The 13020-nt window shown below is 45.8% G+C and overlaps 1 protein-coding gene across 1 annotated transcript; it reads right to left on the bottom strand.

Moving 5' to 3' along the window:
* Positions 1-465: 465 nt before the first annotated feature.
* Positions 466-3135, bottom strand: LOC311247211 (chymotrypsin A-like; the record flags this gene model as incomplete). The annotated part of the gene is made up of 7 exons (XM_084337547.1): positions 466-627; positions 872-1005; positions 1817-1997; positions 2260-2344; positions 2538-2617; positions 2737-2840; positions 3084-3135. 7 exons carry the CDS (start codon positions 3133-3135, stop codon positions 466-468), a joined length of 798 nt encoding a protein of 265 aa, XP_084193673.1.
* Positions 3136-13020: the final 9885 nt, after the last annotated feature.

The raw sequence follows: 13020 nt of genomic DNA, 5'->3' as shown, positions 1-13020 counted from the left end.
CATTGGTGTGACATGGGTGACTCCTTATATGGGCATTGGTATCCCCCCAAATCTGTCCTGAAAGTCAAATTAGCCACAATTTATTTGTGTCCACAAACATTTATTATTCAAAGTAGTCTTATATTTGACTGTGAGTTGAGTTGACAGTGCTTCAAATATATTTTGTTTAGATGTATGGTGACATAAAATAAATAATTCCAAAAAGTAGATAGTTAGTAAGTATAGAAAATGTTTTGTAAACTAAATAGCAGACTCTCCATATGTAAACAAATCTCTCTCCTACATAGTTTAGTGCACCTTTAATATTAAGTCACAAAGTCATAAAACTGAGTCATAAAATTGTTGACTTTATATATGTTGATTATATAAATGAATAAACCACTACCCATACAGTATGTACTGTAGCCAATCATGTTTTTTTTATTGATTTGAAAGGTAAAACCAAAAATGGTCATGGTGATTGTTTTAGTTGCCAGCCATGGTCTGGTCCATCCAGGCACGGAGCTCGGTGACACGAGCGTACACAGTGGGCATGGAAGTAGAGCAGGTTCCACTTCCCCAGGATACAATACCAACCAGGGTCCAGGCACCAGACTTCTCGCAGACCAGGGGACCACCAGAGTCACCCTGAATCACAAAGAAAGGAACATTAATTTCACTACAGTACCAGTATACCTGTTAATTTCCCTAGTAACATGTTGACCAAAGTCTGACAAAACTCCTCTGTCACACTCTGTTGTAAGCCGGGCTAGCTGTTGCTTCTTGGTGTGATAATGTAATAATCAACTCTGATAATGTACCATATTTGTACTGAAAGAGGAACAACTGATTCTCCTTTGGGATTGTGTCTCTTGTGTGATTTCAAGCTCACCATGCAGGAAGAGGCACCGGAGGCACCAGCGCAGATCATCAGGTCAGTGATCATGTTGCCCCAGAAACGCTTGCACTCATCGTTGGTCAGCAGAGGAAGACTAGCCTGCTGGAGCAGGGCGGGGGCATTGTCAGCTGAAAAATTGAAACGTGTGTTAGATTTCCATTGTACTATTTTTCACATGAATGAATAATGGCATTGTATAGTGTTTCCTAGTACTAGGACACAAAGAGCTTTACAATGTAACTTGTCTCCTCGAACACCAATGTGTAGCACTGGTGGACAAACATCTTCTCAAGTTGCCAGTGCACACTGGGTGAAAGGCTTGGGAAACTAGGTTTAATATCAGGCAGTTGAGGAGAGGGATTATTAGGTGGCCTTGATGTCAAAGACTGCCATGTCCGGAGTGGCCTACTGGACAATAACACTACTTTACGACAGCCCTTTGGCTGGAACTTGAACCCACAACCTTACTTTCATCAGCCCTGAACCCTATTCATGTCACCACACTATTGGAAAGAATAATGCCTTGAGAGCATGAAGGTTAGTGCTATAGTCTGTGACCTTGAACACAAGTCTAACCAAATTACTCCACATGAGCAACCTATCAAGTGTTTGGGTAGAGCAAACATAACTTGCATGTGACACTAACTAATCAGACACTAATTGAGCTATCTCAAACACTGCCCTCTTTTCTTGTGACTGGAGGATCAAGAAAAGGGGGCGTGGCTTGACATTGTTCAATTTAACAAATTATTTGCACCAAGGTATTTAGAGCTAGTAAAATAAAGCCAGCTAGTAATACAAACGAATAGACAAGCTAAAGTAGAAACTTTAGTTTTTTTTGGAGCCAGAATAAACAGCTATAATATAGACACTGGAAAAAACTGCTATAGCCAAAAGGACACTAATGCAACGTATTTGTTCAATCCACAGTTTGCTCACCAGTGGAGTAGGTCAGACCCCAGCCAGAGGTCACACACTTCATGCCACCAGGGTAGTTGTCACCAGTCTCTGCAACACACACAGGGGACACATGCTCGCCCATCTGGGCAGGCCTGGACAGTTTGATGAGCACGATGTCATTGTTGATGGTGTTTGAATCATATTTGGGGTGCCTGAACACCTGTAGGAAAAAGTCAATATTACAGATAGGTTTGCAAAATACAGTAATTTATTATTTCAATTGGTATAGGCTAAAGTGATTTTGGCTAACTAGACTGATAACCCTGACATTTGTATGGTGTCTGATTATAATTTTTTTTTTAAATTACCAACACCTTTATGGACACCTTTTTGTAATTGTTGATGCATTGTTGATGCAAAATATATTACTTGATGTTCACCTTTCATTTATATCATATTATGTGGAATGCTTATCTACATACCTCTGCAATCCTAATGTCCTGGATGTTCTCAGCACCGGTGTTGTGGTGGCGGTTGTGCTCTCCCAGGATCACACGGTGAGAGGTCCTGTCAGGGTGGAATTGTGACATGACTGACTTAATACTTGGTATCTTATTAAATACATTTAATAATTTACATCAAGGGAGACATACATAAGCCATACCCTTTGATCTCAGCTTCAAGAACTGTGTTTTGATGGTACACAGCCCAATAAGTCTAATAGTTATATAAGATAATAAAATATATAACTGGCCAGTACCCGACATTGCAGTGGCCAGCACTAACAGCCCAGTTCGCATTGATCAGAGAGCCTCCGCAGAAGTGGAAACCAAACCAGTCCTGAGAAGTAGATCAATGTTATGTTTAATTCTTTATTTAGAAAATAATAACTAGTAACTCTTACTATAAAATGTTTACAGATAGACAGGGATTGAGGCATTGTTCTACTGTTACCGTACCTGGAGGGACACCTGCCAGGGCCAGGAATGCGGCACAGCCTCCTCACCGTTGACAATACGGGAATAGCCAGTGATGACCGGCTGGATGGCTGGGGCGCCACAACCTGATGGTAGACAACAAAAGATATATCATATCTATAAGCATTGAGCTATGATGACCACTCAGACAGTGGACAGACATTCAGTAGCATGAAAAGTGATTTGAAAATCATGAAAGAGGAGTTTTCTGTTATGGATCAAATGTCGTACTAGACTAAAAACCTTTGCAATGCAGATGTCCAATAACTTAGATGGTTCCCTTTCCTGTTCAGGAAACCAACCCTACCAGTATCAGTGCCATAACTTACCGTAGGCAGCACTAACAAAGGCGAAGCAGGAAAGAATCCACAGGAAGGCCATGTTTTCTGTTTGGTTCAGTCAGGCCCTCTGACATTCTTTTATACCGACTTCAGGGCATCTTATCTGCTGTTTGTGGGACATTGTACACCTTGCATGTGGGATGGGATTGGGTGGGACGTTATAAAAAAAGAAAAAATCACAAATAATTACGTCATACTTTTATCTTACCAATGCATTACTGTATCATAATGTCTGTTTATTGTACATTCTTATCAAGTTGTTACAGCGTTTTATATCATGTTGATCACATTATACTTACAGTTGTACACAATTTATCTGTTCACTTTATTCAGTACATGAATGTTCAATGTTATTCTTTCATTTCATGTATTTCATATGTTCACCGCAATCAGTTTTCCCTGTCTGACTGAAACATTATAAACGTGAATACAATTTATTGAAACATGAAATGAATGTTTAGAATATATTTTAATGTAGGCACACTGCAGCAATGAAAACATAACTAAATAAATAAAACAAAATAAACAATGGGGTTGGAGATCGATTTTATTTACAAATTAATATTATTGATAGAGCTTTAAATTACAAAAACGAACTGTGTGGGAGTTTCACATTATTTGTACATTATGTGATTATTGCATCAGATCTATGCTTTATGAAGAAAGTAAAATGTAAATACATTTGTTTTAAATGTTGAAGAAAATTTGCATTATTCTGAGCTATACTGCATGATGTGGGAAATGTCATTCCTTTTTTAAATTACATTAGCTTTCATTTTTTATTCATTCATTAAGTTCACTAAATAGATATGGTTGTACTGTAAATATATATAGTATGGTATTTTTTACTCAAGGTAATACTGTTGAAAACAGGTGCCCATTTCCCATGATGCCATTGAGGACAATGAGGTCATGTCCTCTGTATTTTTTCTATTGCTTTTTTTTGGTACTTTTTACCTCTTGTTTTTTCTTCTACCCCATCCCCCCTCCCTTTTTAAGGGATTTCTGACCATCTTATATTTTGTTATATTTTATATCTTGCACCAAATCTGTGTAACAAATTATATCAACCCCCCAGAAATTGGTGCAACATCTTATGAGACACAATTGAACATGGCAGGGGCTATCATCTGCATATATTTACAGTAGGCCTATTACATAACAGTGTTACAGTATTACAGTATACCGGTACATAAACTTTTTTGCCTGTTTTATTCATTTTCTTTTTATTATTATTTTATCATTTGAAAAAAATCGCAGTCTGCAGATGATTATAAGCTAAATAACCAATTTTATTACTATTTAGCACCCTTTTTGTTAAGAGTGTAGAACAGCAGACTTTGCGCACACCTTCCCTCACCTGCTAAATCACATGTTCTATTGAAGCAGCGTGTAGACTGATATGTTCTCCAACAATAAAGTTTAATCTAATCTAATCTTATTGTTATGAAAACAAAATCAGCTTTATAGAGCAGAAAAACGTTAAGCATGATACTTATGAATGTCGGAAACTAATCTTTAAAAAAGAATGCGTATCTCTGCTACAAATTGGCCCATATTCAAGATTTTATTTCTAAACTCTATGCGCTAATGAATTATTCATAATAAGGATGACAAATAACAGGTTGTGGGCTGTTTCTATACAAGGAGGATGAGCGGATACCGCCCGGTTCCAATAACATAGTTTTCTGTGTCTGATCGTTAAACTGACACAATTACCATGTCTGCAATCAAAAGATACGTGTTGTATTAATTCGTTTTTTCTTGATTTGGAGTAGTGGAAATATTTTTTATAATATTTGGAACAGTGTGTGTCTGGAAAACTAAATAATTGGTATGCGTGTGTCCTGCATTTGCGATTTGTAATACCAGGACAACTCATGACAACTTTATGATATTATGGTCATAGATCGGAAGGTTATGTATATAACCTAGTTATATGAGTACTGGCTAAGCGTCCCTGTTACAAAGGGTCAGATTAAACCGAATATATATATTTATTGCCTGAGATCCCATGTATAATATTTGCATATCGTTTGATATCCCCTGTATATTCTTTGTACAATATGCACGGAATATCCCTTTAGTCTACAGAACAGACCATAATATTCATTCCCCTATTGGAAGCGATCCCCTGGCGCCAGGTACCGAGTAAAGCCTTGCCCCCTCGAGCTGACTTGAAGGCTACCGCCGGGACTTGCCCAGGCATGCCCGCTTTCGCCCACGGCTACGAGACCGAGAGGCGACAGAAATGAGATAGGTACTATTTGTTCACGGTACATATATATATGGCGCAAGAAATGTAGAACCCCTTCCTTGCAGTTCCTCTTCAGTTCGTCTTCAGTTCAGTCTGGTTCAGTTACCAAGTAAAGCCTTACCCACTACGTAACGTGCGGTACAGCAGGGCTCGCATTGCCCCAATATAGTCTCGTGTTATCCTAAATACGTCTGTTTGTCGTATCGTTCTCTATTCATTAGTAAACCTTCATTACGAGTCAAAGACCACGTGGAGTGAGTAATTGTGCGTCGACATAGAGCACTTATTGCCCGTGCTAATAATAGTATAGTAACGTCAGGACCAACCGTGCACTACCGCACCGGAGGATCTACACCGGAGCAGCAGCGCCACGGGGGATTTACACCCCGCCCGCAGTGCCACTCTCCGGGCAAGGATTATTGTTCTTCATTGCTTTGACCAAGCTGCTGGAGCAGAGAACCGCCTACCCCACTGCCACTGTGGGATCTACACCTGCCCGTGGGACCATCGCCCAAGCCCGTCTCTGCCGGAGCAGAGACTTGACGGCTCTCATCTGCGCGGAGCGCACCCTGGGATCACCACTGCTTTCCCCGCTGCCACAGGGGTGACATCGCCGCGTCTCTACAATTCGTAGCCGCATTTCTGCAGACCCCTCTCTGATTGGTTGAACTCTATTTTTGCAGACCCCTCCCATTTCTGCAGACCCCTCTCTGATTGGTTGAGCGAAGCCCCTCTCTGATTGGCCCCCCGCATGAGCCGAGACAAGCTCCTCCAGAGAGAGAGGCTGAACGCAATTTATACTCATGGAAGTATTGATTACGCCATAACGAATCATTAAAAAAATATACCGTTAACTGGAATATGTTGTGTGTGCCTTTACACATGTTGGATAGGATTATGTAATTGGTTTGTATAGCGTCGCGTATAACGTTATTTCGCGTGACTTCACGGTTTATTCACATTTCACAACACAGCCAGCGGTCAACTTGTTTACACTCCCCACTTACTGTACAATGTAACATTTAGATTAACCCAGTTGTCTATCTGTATGTCATATGTTACGATGAATTGAAAATGGGGGACCCTGATGTAAACAAGACGAAAGTCTTTCTCTGGGGTCTGCATTCCCTTAACAATTGTATGTATTGAGCTGTACTGTGTACTGTATACCCATTCTGCAATCTGTTAATAAAGTTTTCAATCAATTCAATCAATCAATAACTAGACAGTTACAATATAACATTTAGATTAATTAACCCAGTTAATGCCTTAAGAGAGAGAGGCTGGTGGTCAAGTCAAGAGTTATTTGTCACAAGTTGTTTATTAGCCTAGACATTTTCAATTCATCATCTTGTTTACATCAGGGTCCCCCATGTTCAATTCATGATAACATATATGACATACAGGTAGACAGATGGACAGTACTGCTACATTTAGACATTTATGACATACCAGATTTTGAACTTGTGGTAGGCCTAGACATTTTCAATTCATCGTCTTGTTTACATCAGGGTCCCCCATGTTCAATTCATGATAACATATATGACATACAGGTAGACAGATGGACAGTACTGCTACATCTAGACATTTATGACATACCAGATTTTGAACTTGTGGTAGGCCTAGACATTTTCAATTCATCGTCTTGTTTACATCAGGGTCCCCCATGTTCAATTCATGATAACATATATGACATACAGGTAGACAGATGGACAGTACTGCTACATCTAGACATTTATGACATACCAGATTTTGAACTTGTGGTAGGCCTAGACATTTTCAATTCATCGTCTTGTTTACATCAGGGTCCCCCATGTTCAATTCATGATAACATATATGACATATATGTATGGGCCACTCTCCAGGTGACCTGCATCGACCTTGCCCACACCAGGATCTCCTCCTCAGACTGGTGAGTCATTCGCACAGTGGCCTCAAAAGAGGTATGGTCAACGCAGGTCCAGGATGGGTTCACCGCACGTCTGTACGTGCAGACATGATATGTGTAACCCTTCGGTAAAAGTCCTTCAACACACAAGCAACAAGATGTTATTTTTTTGAAAGCCAGTAAATACTGACAAAAAAAAGCATAGACACTTAGAAGAAGCAATGTATAGTCCCCCCCCACCCACCCAACCTTCTCCAATGTACAGTTTCTACGTCAAATGTATAGCCTTTCTTTTCTGGACTCTTTTTGTATCACAAACAGTACTGTATTTGTAAATCTGGTATGTCATAAATGTCTAGATGTAGCAGTACTGTCTATCTGTCTACCTGTATGTCATATATGTTATCATGAATTGAACATGGGGGACCCTGATGTAAACAAGACGATGAATTGAAAATGTCTAGGCCTACCACAAGTTCAAAATCTGGTATATCATAAATGTCTAGATGTAGCAGTACTGTCCATCTGTCTACCTGTATGTCATATATGTTATCAAGAATTGAACATGGGGGACCCTGATGTAAACAAGACGATGAATTGTGAAATGTGAATAAACCGCGAAGTCACGCGAAATAACGTTATACGCGACGCTATACAAACCAATTACATAATCCTATCCAACATGTGTAAAGGCACACACAACATATTCCAGTTAACGGTATATATCTTTTAATGATTCGTTATGGCGTAATCAATACTTCCATGCGTATAAATTGCGTTCAGCCTCTCTCTCTGGAGTTAACGGAGTTTCGACTCCTGGCTAGAGGAGCCTGTCTCGGCTCATGCGGGGGGCCAATCAGAGAGGGGCTTCGCTCAACCAATCAGAGAGGGGTCTGCAGAAATGGGAGGGGTCTGCAAAAATGGAGTTCAACCAATCAGAGAGGGGTCTGCAGAAATGCGGCTACGAATTGTAGAGACGCGACATCGCCCCCTTGAACCCTGGACTTGCATAGAGCTTTGGCCCCCTCTGCTGGCTTACAACCGGTAGTACACCCTTTCCCAGAAGATCCCTAGATAATTACTTAATATTTACTATTGACTCGCCTGCACATTCTATTTGCCTTATAAGCGCAACTATATTATGTAACCTAATATCCCTTTTATGTAATAAATATTCTAACCGAGTATTTTGTGTGGAAAACCTGTTATTGTGCGAGTGTTGTCATCTAGAATACCTTTGTACGGTATTGGCCAGTAATGTACAAGTCGGTAGTGATTAATGATATCAGTACTTGATTAATACAGTCAGGGAATTGTACCCCTCAGTTACAATTGGTCCTTCGATAGCCGAGATAATAATTAGCGTAATATTAATATAATATTAATATTGGCATGGCCGATGACGAACACTCCACAAACGGTTCTCCTAAGCTAGATCGCCCGCAGCGCAGACGACAGCCACCTCCCTACCTAGAGGCATACTCTGTCAGTCCAATACCTAGCTTTAAAGGGAAGTTAAACGCGGAAAAAGTAGAAAGTAAAATTATGTCTGACCTTAACAACCAGGCTACCCCGCCAACAGAGGCCCTAGTGGGTTCTAATGTAACTGACCAAGCTCACGGTGGGGACCAGGAGGGAACTGACACGACTTTACCCCCAGACACTACCCAAGAAGTAGTCCCCGACCAGCCCCGGGAGGAAGACAACCCTAAAGAGACGCGCACCCAGGAGACGGATCTCCGCGGTACGCAACCGGAGAACGGATCTCCAACCAGTACTGCCGGGAGCCGATCGCCCCGAACGGCGTCTTCCCCCAGCGAGGCGGACAAGATGCTGGCGCAGGCACTCATCGCCACCCTGGCAGCCTCCACCGAACGCGATCGACTTCAAGCACAACAGACGTGCGAGCGCGAACATTACGCAGGTGAGCGAGAGCGCTTCCAGGCGCAACAAAGGAGCGAGGACGACCGAATAAGACTGGAGACCAGACGCCTCCAGACAGAAGAGAACATCGAGCGAAGCCGCGCCGACGTCGCAAATGCACAGCTCCACGCCGCCCATGCCAGCGCCAATGCCCAGCGCGACGTCGCCAATGCGCAGCGCGACGCCGCCAATGCCCAGCGCGAAGCAGCGCGCGACGCAGCCCATGCCCGGCGCGAGGCAGAGCGCGACCGGATGCAGGCGGAGCTGATGGACAAACTGGTTGCCATGGCGACACCCCCTCACTCCGCACGGAGCTCCCAGAGATCGTCCAGACACGGGTCTAGGACACATTCCCCTACCCGACGAAGCCCCCCTTCACCCCGCCTACAGGAGGATCCTGTCCACGTCTCCGAACCCCCTCCCCAGCCGGTCCATACGAGACCCAGCAACCGGGTAACGGAACCGGACCACGCCGAGAGACTGAACAGACGACTCCAGGTCCTAGCAGAGGGAGATGAGGAGGAAGAGGAGTGTCAAGCCGACCAACAGCAACGTGCTCTGGCCCAGGAGGCCCAGTACAGCCCCGACCAGCAGCCACGTACTCAGGACCAGGAGGTCCAGTACAGCCCAGAAGTCAGCCCCGAGGCCCTGCGCTACAAACCCCCGACTCAACTCACGGGTGAGTTTGACGCACCGTCAGCCCCGAGGAACAGCACCTGGGTACCCGACCTTCGGTACCCACCAAGTACCAGCCCAAGACGACACGCAAGAGGAGACTCGCCTAGGAGGCCTCTCCCCCAACGCTCACCGATGTATCAGTCACCCACAGCGTCATACATCGCCACGCCGTCAATTCCAGACTTCATCCATGAGAATCGAGCACAGTACACGGAGCTCCGGATGTGCTTAGAGACAATGATGGTGGATGTCGCTGGTGAACGCCACAAGTATGCAATATTACTGAAGCACCTGAAAGTACCGCGAGCGCACAATATAGCGCTGGCCTATGCCTCCTCTTCGACCCCATACACAGCGGCCCTTGCAGCGCTGGACCAGAGATATGGACGTATATGGGATTACGTAATAGAAGAGATAAGGCATATTGACCGCCTACCCCCAGCCACAGACAATCGCTCCCTAGACGACCTGTCAATCAAAGTGCAGTCCCTGGTGGGGATGCTGGGAGCGCAACGGGAGAAGGGCAGGCATGAGATATACGCCAACTCTAACGTTGAGAGGATTTTGGAGAAGCTGCCACCCGCAAGACAGGAGCGCTTTCGGCGGCAGAGGGACTACCGCGACCCCGACGGCCCCGAGCCATCCCTCCTTGATCTGGCCGACTTCCTGGCGAGAGAAGTCAGCAGCTTACGACTAGATACATTCGGGCGGAGCACGCCAAGCTCCAGAGAGGGACCCAGGAGAATAAATGATGGAAGAAGATCGGTGACTGTCATGCACCAATCAGAGTCAGTACCGCAGCACTCCAACCACAACACCCCCTCGACGAAAGAGGACCAGTGGAAGATTGAGTGCCAGTACTGTGCGGGAGAACATCGGCTCCATCAGTGCGAAGATTTCAAGAAGCTGACCACGGATGATGTGAGCCAGTGGGTCAAGGACCACCGCCGCTGCTTCCGCTGCGCGCGCAGCCACCTAGCAGCTGAGTGCCACCTGAAGAAAAAGTGCAGCAGGTGCGGTGGCACCCACCTGGAGGTCCTGCACGACATCAACAAGCGTCACCCAGGACAACAGAGTGGGCCCGTCGCGGTCATGTACCACGCCGAGGCGGTGGCACCAGAACCAAAGTTCCACCAGACCGCTCCCTTCTGTCCCGACTGCTACGGCAGACACTGGCGGACAAGGTGCGACTCGTACCACATAGAGTCTACGTCACCACCCACAGGAGTGCTCCACATTGACCAGCACCGCGAGACCCCCCGAGTGCTCCTCAAAGTGGTCAGAGTGCTCCTGAGCCACGGGGACAAAGTCATGGACACTTACGCCGTCCTTGATGACGGGTCAGAGAAGACCCTTCTGCTCGCGTCCGCTGCGGCCCAGCTGGGACTGCGGGGGAGCGAGAACCAAATGACGATTCGGACAATAAGAAGAGATTTAAAGACGATAAAAGGCGAGAATGTCTCCTTCACTATCGCAGCAAGCGGGCAGCCAGAGCGACGGTACAAGATCACAAATGCTTTCACCAGCCAAGAAATAGGACTATCACAGTACACCTACCCCATCCCACAGCTGATGGATAAATACGTGCACCTGCGTCAACTACCTATCCCGCTCATAGACGGCGCAACCCCGACCCTGCTGATAGGCTCCGACCATGCAGACCTCATCGTCCCGATAGACCGGGTCCATACCGGAACCCGAGGCTGTCCTGCAGCAGTCGAGACCCGCCTAGGATGGACATTGCAAGGCCCCCTCGCTAAATCTCCCAACCGAACAGCAGCCACTAGTTGCCTCCACTCCAGAGAGACAGAAGAAGACACCGGCCTCCCCCCCATACAGCAGAGGCTATTGACATTAAGCGAGAGGCCCGTGAGAGAACCGTGGGTACCAGAGGGAGTTCGGAACTCCACCCCCCTCAGCTGCGCTTCAGACGTAGCTGACCTCGAACCCAGCACCCCAAGCGACTCCTTGACGGGGCGGCCGGGACCGGCCCCTCCTCGCACGGGGTACAGAGCGAACAAGAGAAACAGACGGAGGAGGAGAAAGCACAGCCAAGCCCAGATCAAAGCAGTCTCAGGCCCGCTTCCTCCTAAGCCCCCCTTCATCCCGTCCAGTCGTCATGACCATAGACCAGTCACCACCCCGAGTTGCGTGGCCGGCCGGCCGCGTAAGCAAAGTGACCACTGGTACCGACGGAAAGGTCAGAGTGGCAGAAGTGCTCGGCCAAGGGCGGATCTACAACCGACCCGTGGCGAGGCTGATCGAGCCGCCAAGGCTCCCCGACTTGCCTAATGACGACCATGACCCCTGACTTTGTGAACTGACCGACCCCTCACAGACATTGAGTGGTGGACAGTGCGGTTAATCTGTCCCTGCTTAGCTAATTAGGTGGGACTAATTAGGGGGCGGCTGTTACAAAGGGTCAGATTAAACCGAATATATATATTTATTGCCTGAGATCCCATGTATAATATTTGCATATCGTTTGATATCCCCTGTATATTCTTTGTACAATATGCACGGAATATCCCTTTAGTCTACAGGACAGACCATAATATTCATTCCCCTATTGGAAGCGATCCCCTGGCGCCAGGTACCGAGTAAAGCCTTGCCCCCTCGAGCTGACTTGAAGGCTACCGCCGGGACTTGCCCAGGCATGCCCGCTTTCGCCCACGGCTACGAGACCGAGAGGCGACAGAAATGAGATAGGTACTATTTGTTCACGGTACATATATATATGGCGCAAGAAATGTAGAACCCCTTCCTTGCAGTTCCTCTTCAGTTCGTCTTCAGTTCAGTCTGGTTCAGTTACCAAGTAAAGCCTTACCCACTACGTAACGTGCGGTACAGCAGGGCTCGCATTGCCCCAATATAGTCTCGTGTTATCCTAAATACGTCTGTTTGTCGTATCGTTCTCTATTCATTAGTAAACCTTCATTACGAGTCAAAGACCACGTGGAGTGAGTAATTTTGCGTCGACATAGAGCACTTATTGCCCGTGCTAATAATAGTATAGTAACGTCAGGACCAACCGTGCACTACCGCACCGGAGGATCTACACCGGAGCAGCAGCGCCACGGGGGATTTACACCCCGCCCGCAGTGCCACTCTCCGGGCAAGGATTATTGTTCTTCATTGCTTTGACCAAGCTGCTGGAGCAGAGAACCGCCTACCCCACT

This window comes from Notolepis coatsorum (assembly GCF_963971535.1).
Source record: "Notolepis coatsorum genome assembly, chromosome: 20".
Taxonomy (NCBI): domain Eukaryota; kingdom Metazoa; phylum Chordata; class Actinopteri; order Aulopiformes; family Paralepididae; genus Notolepis; species Notolepis coatsorum.
Note: the sequence above shows the minus strand (reverse complement) of the source record. Positions and strands in the feature narration are given on the sequence as shown.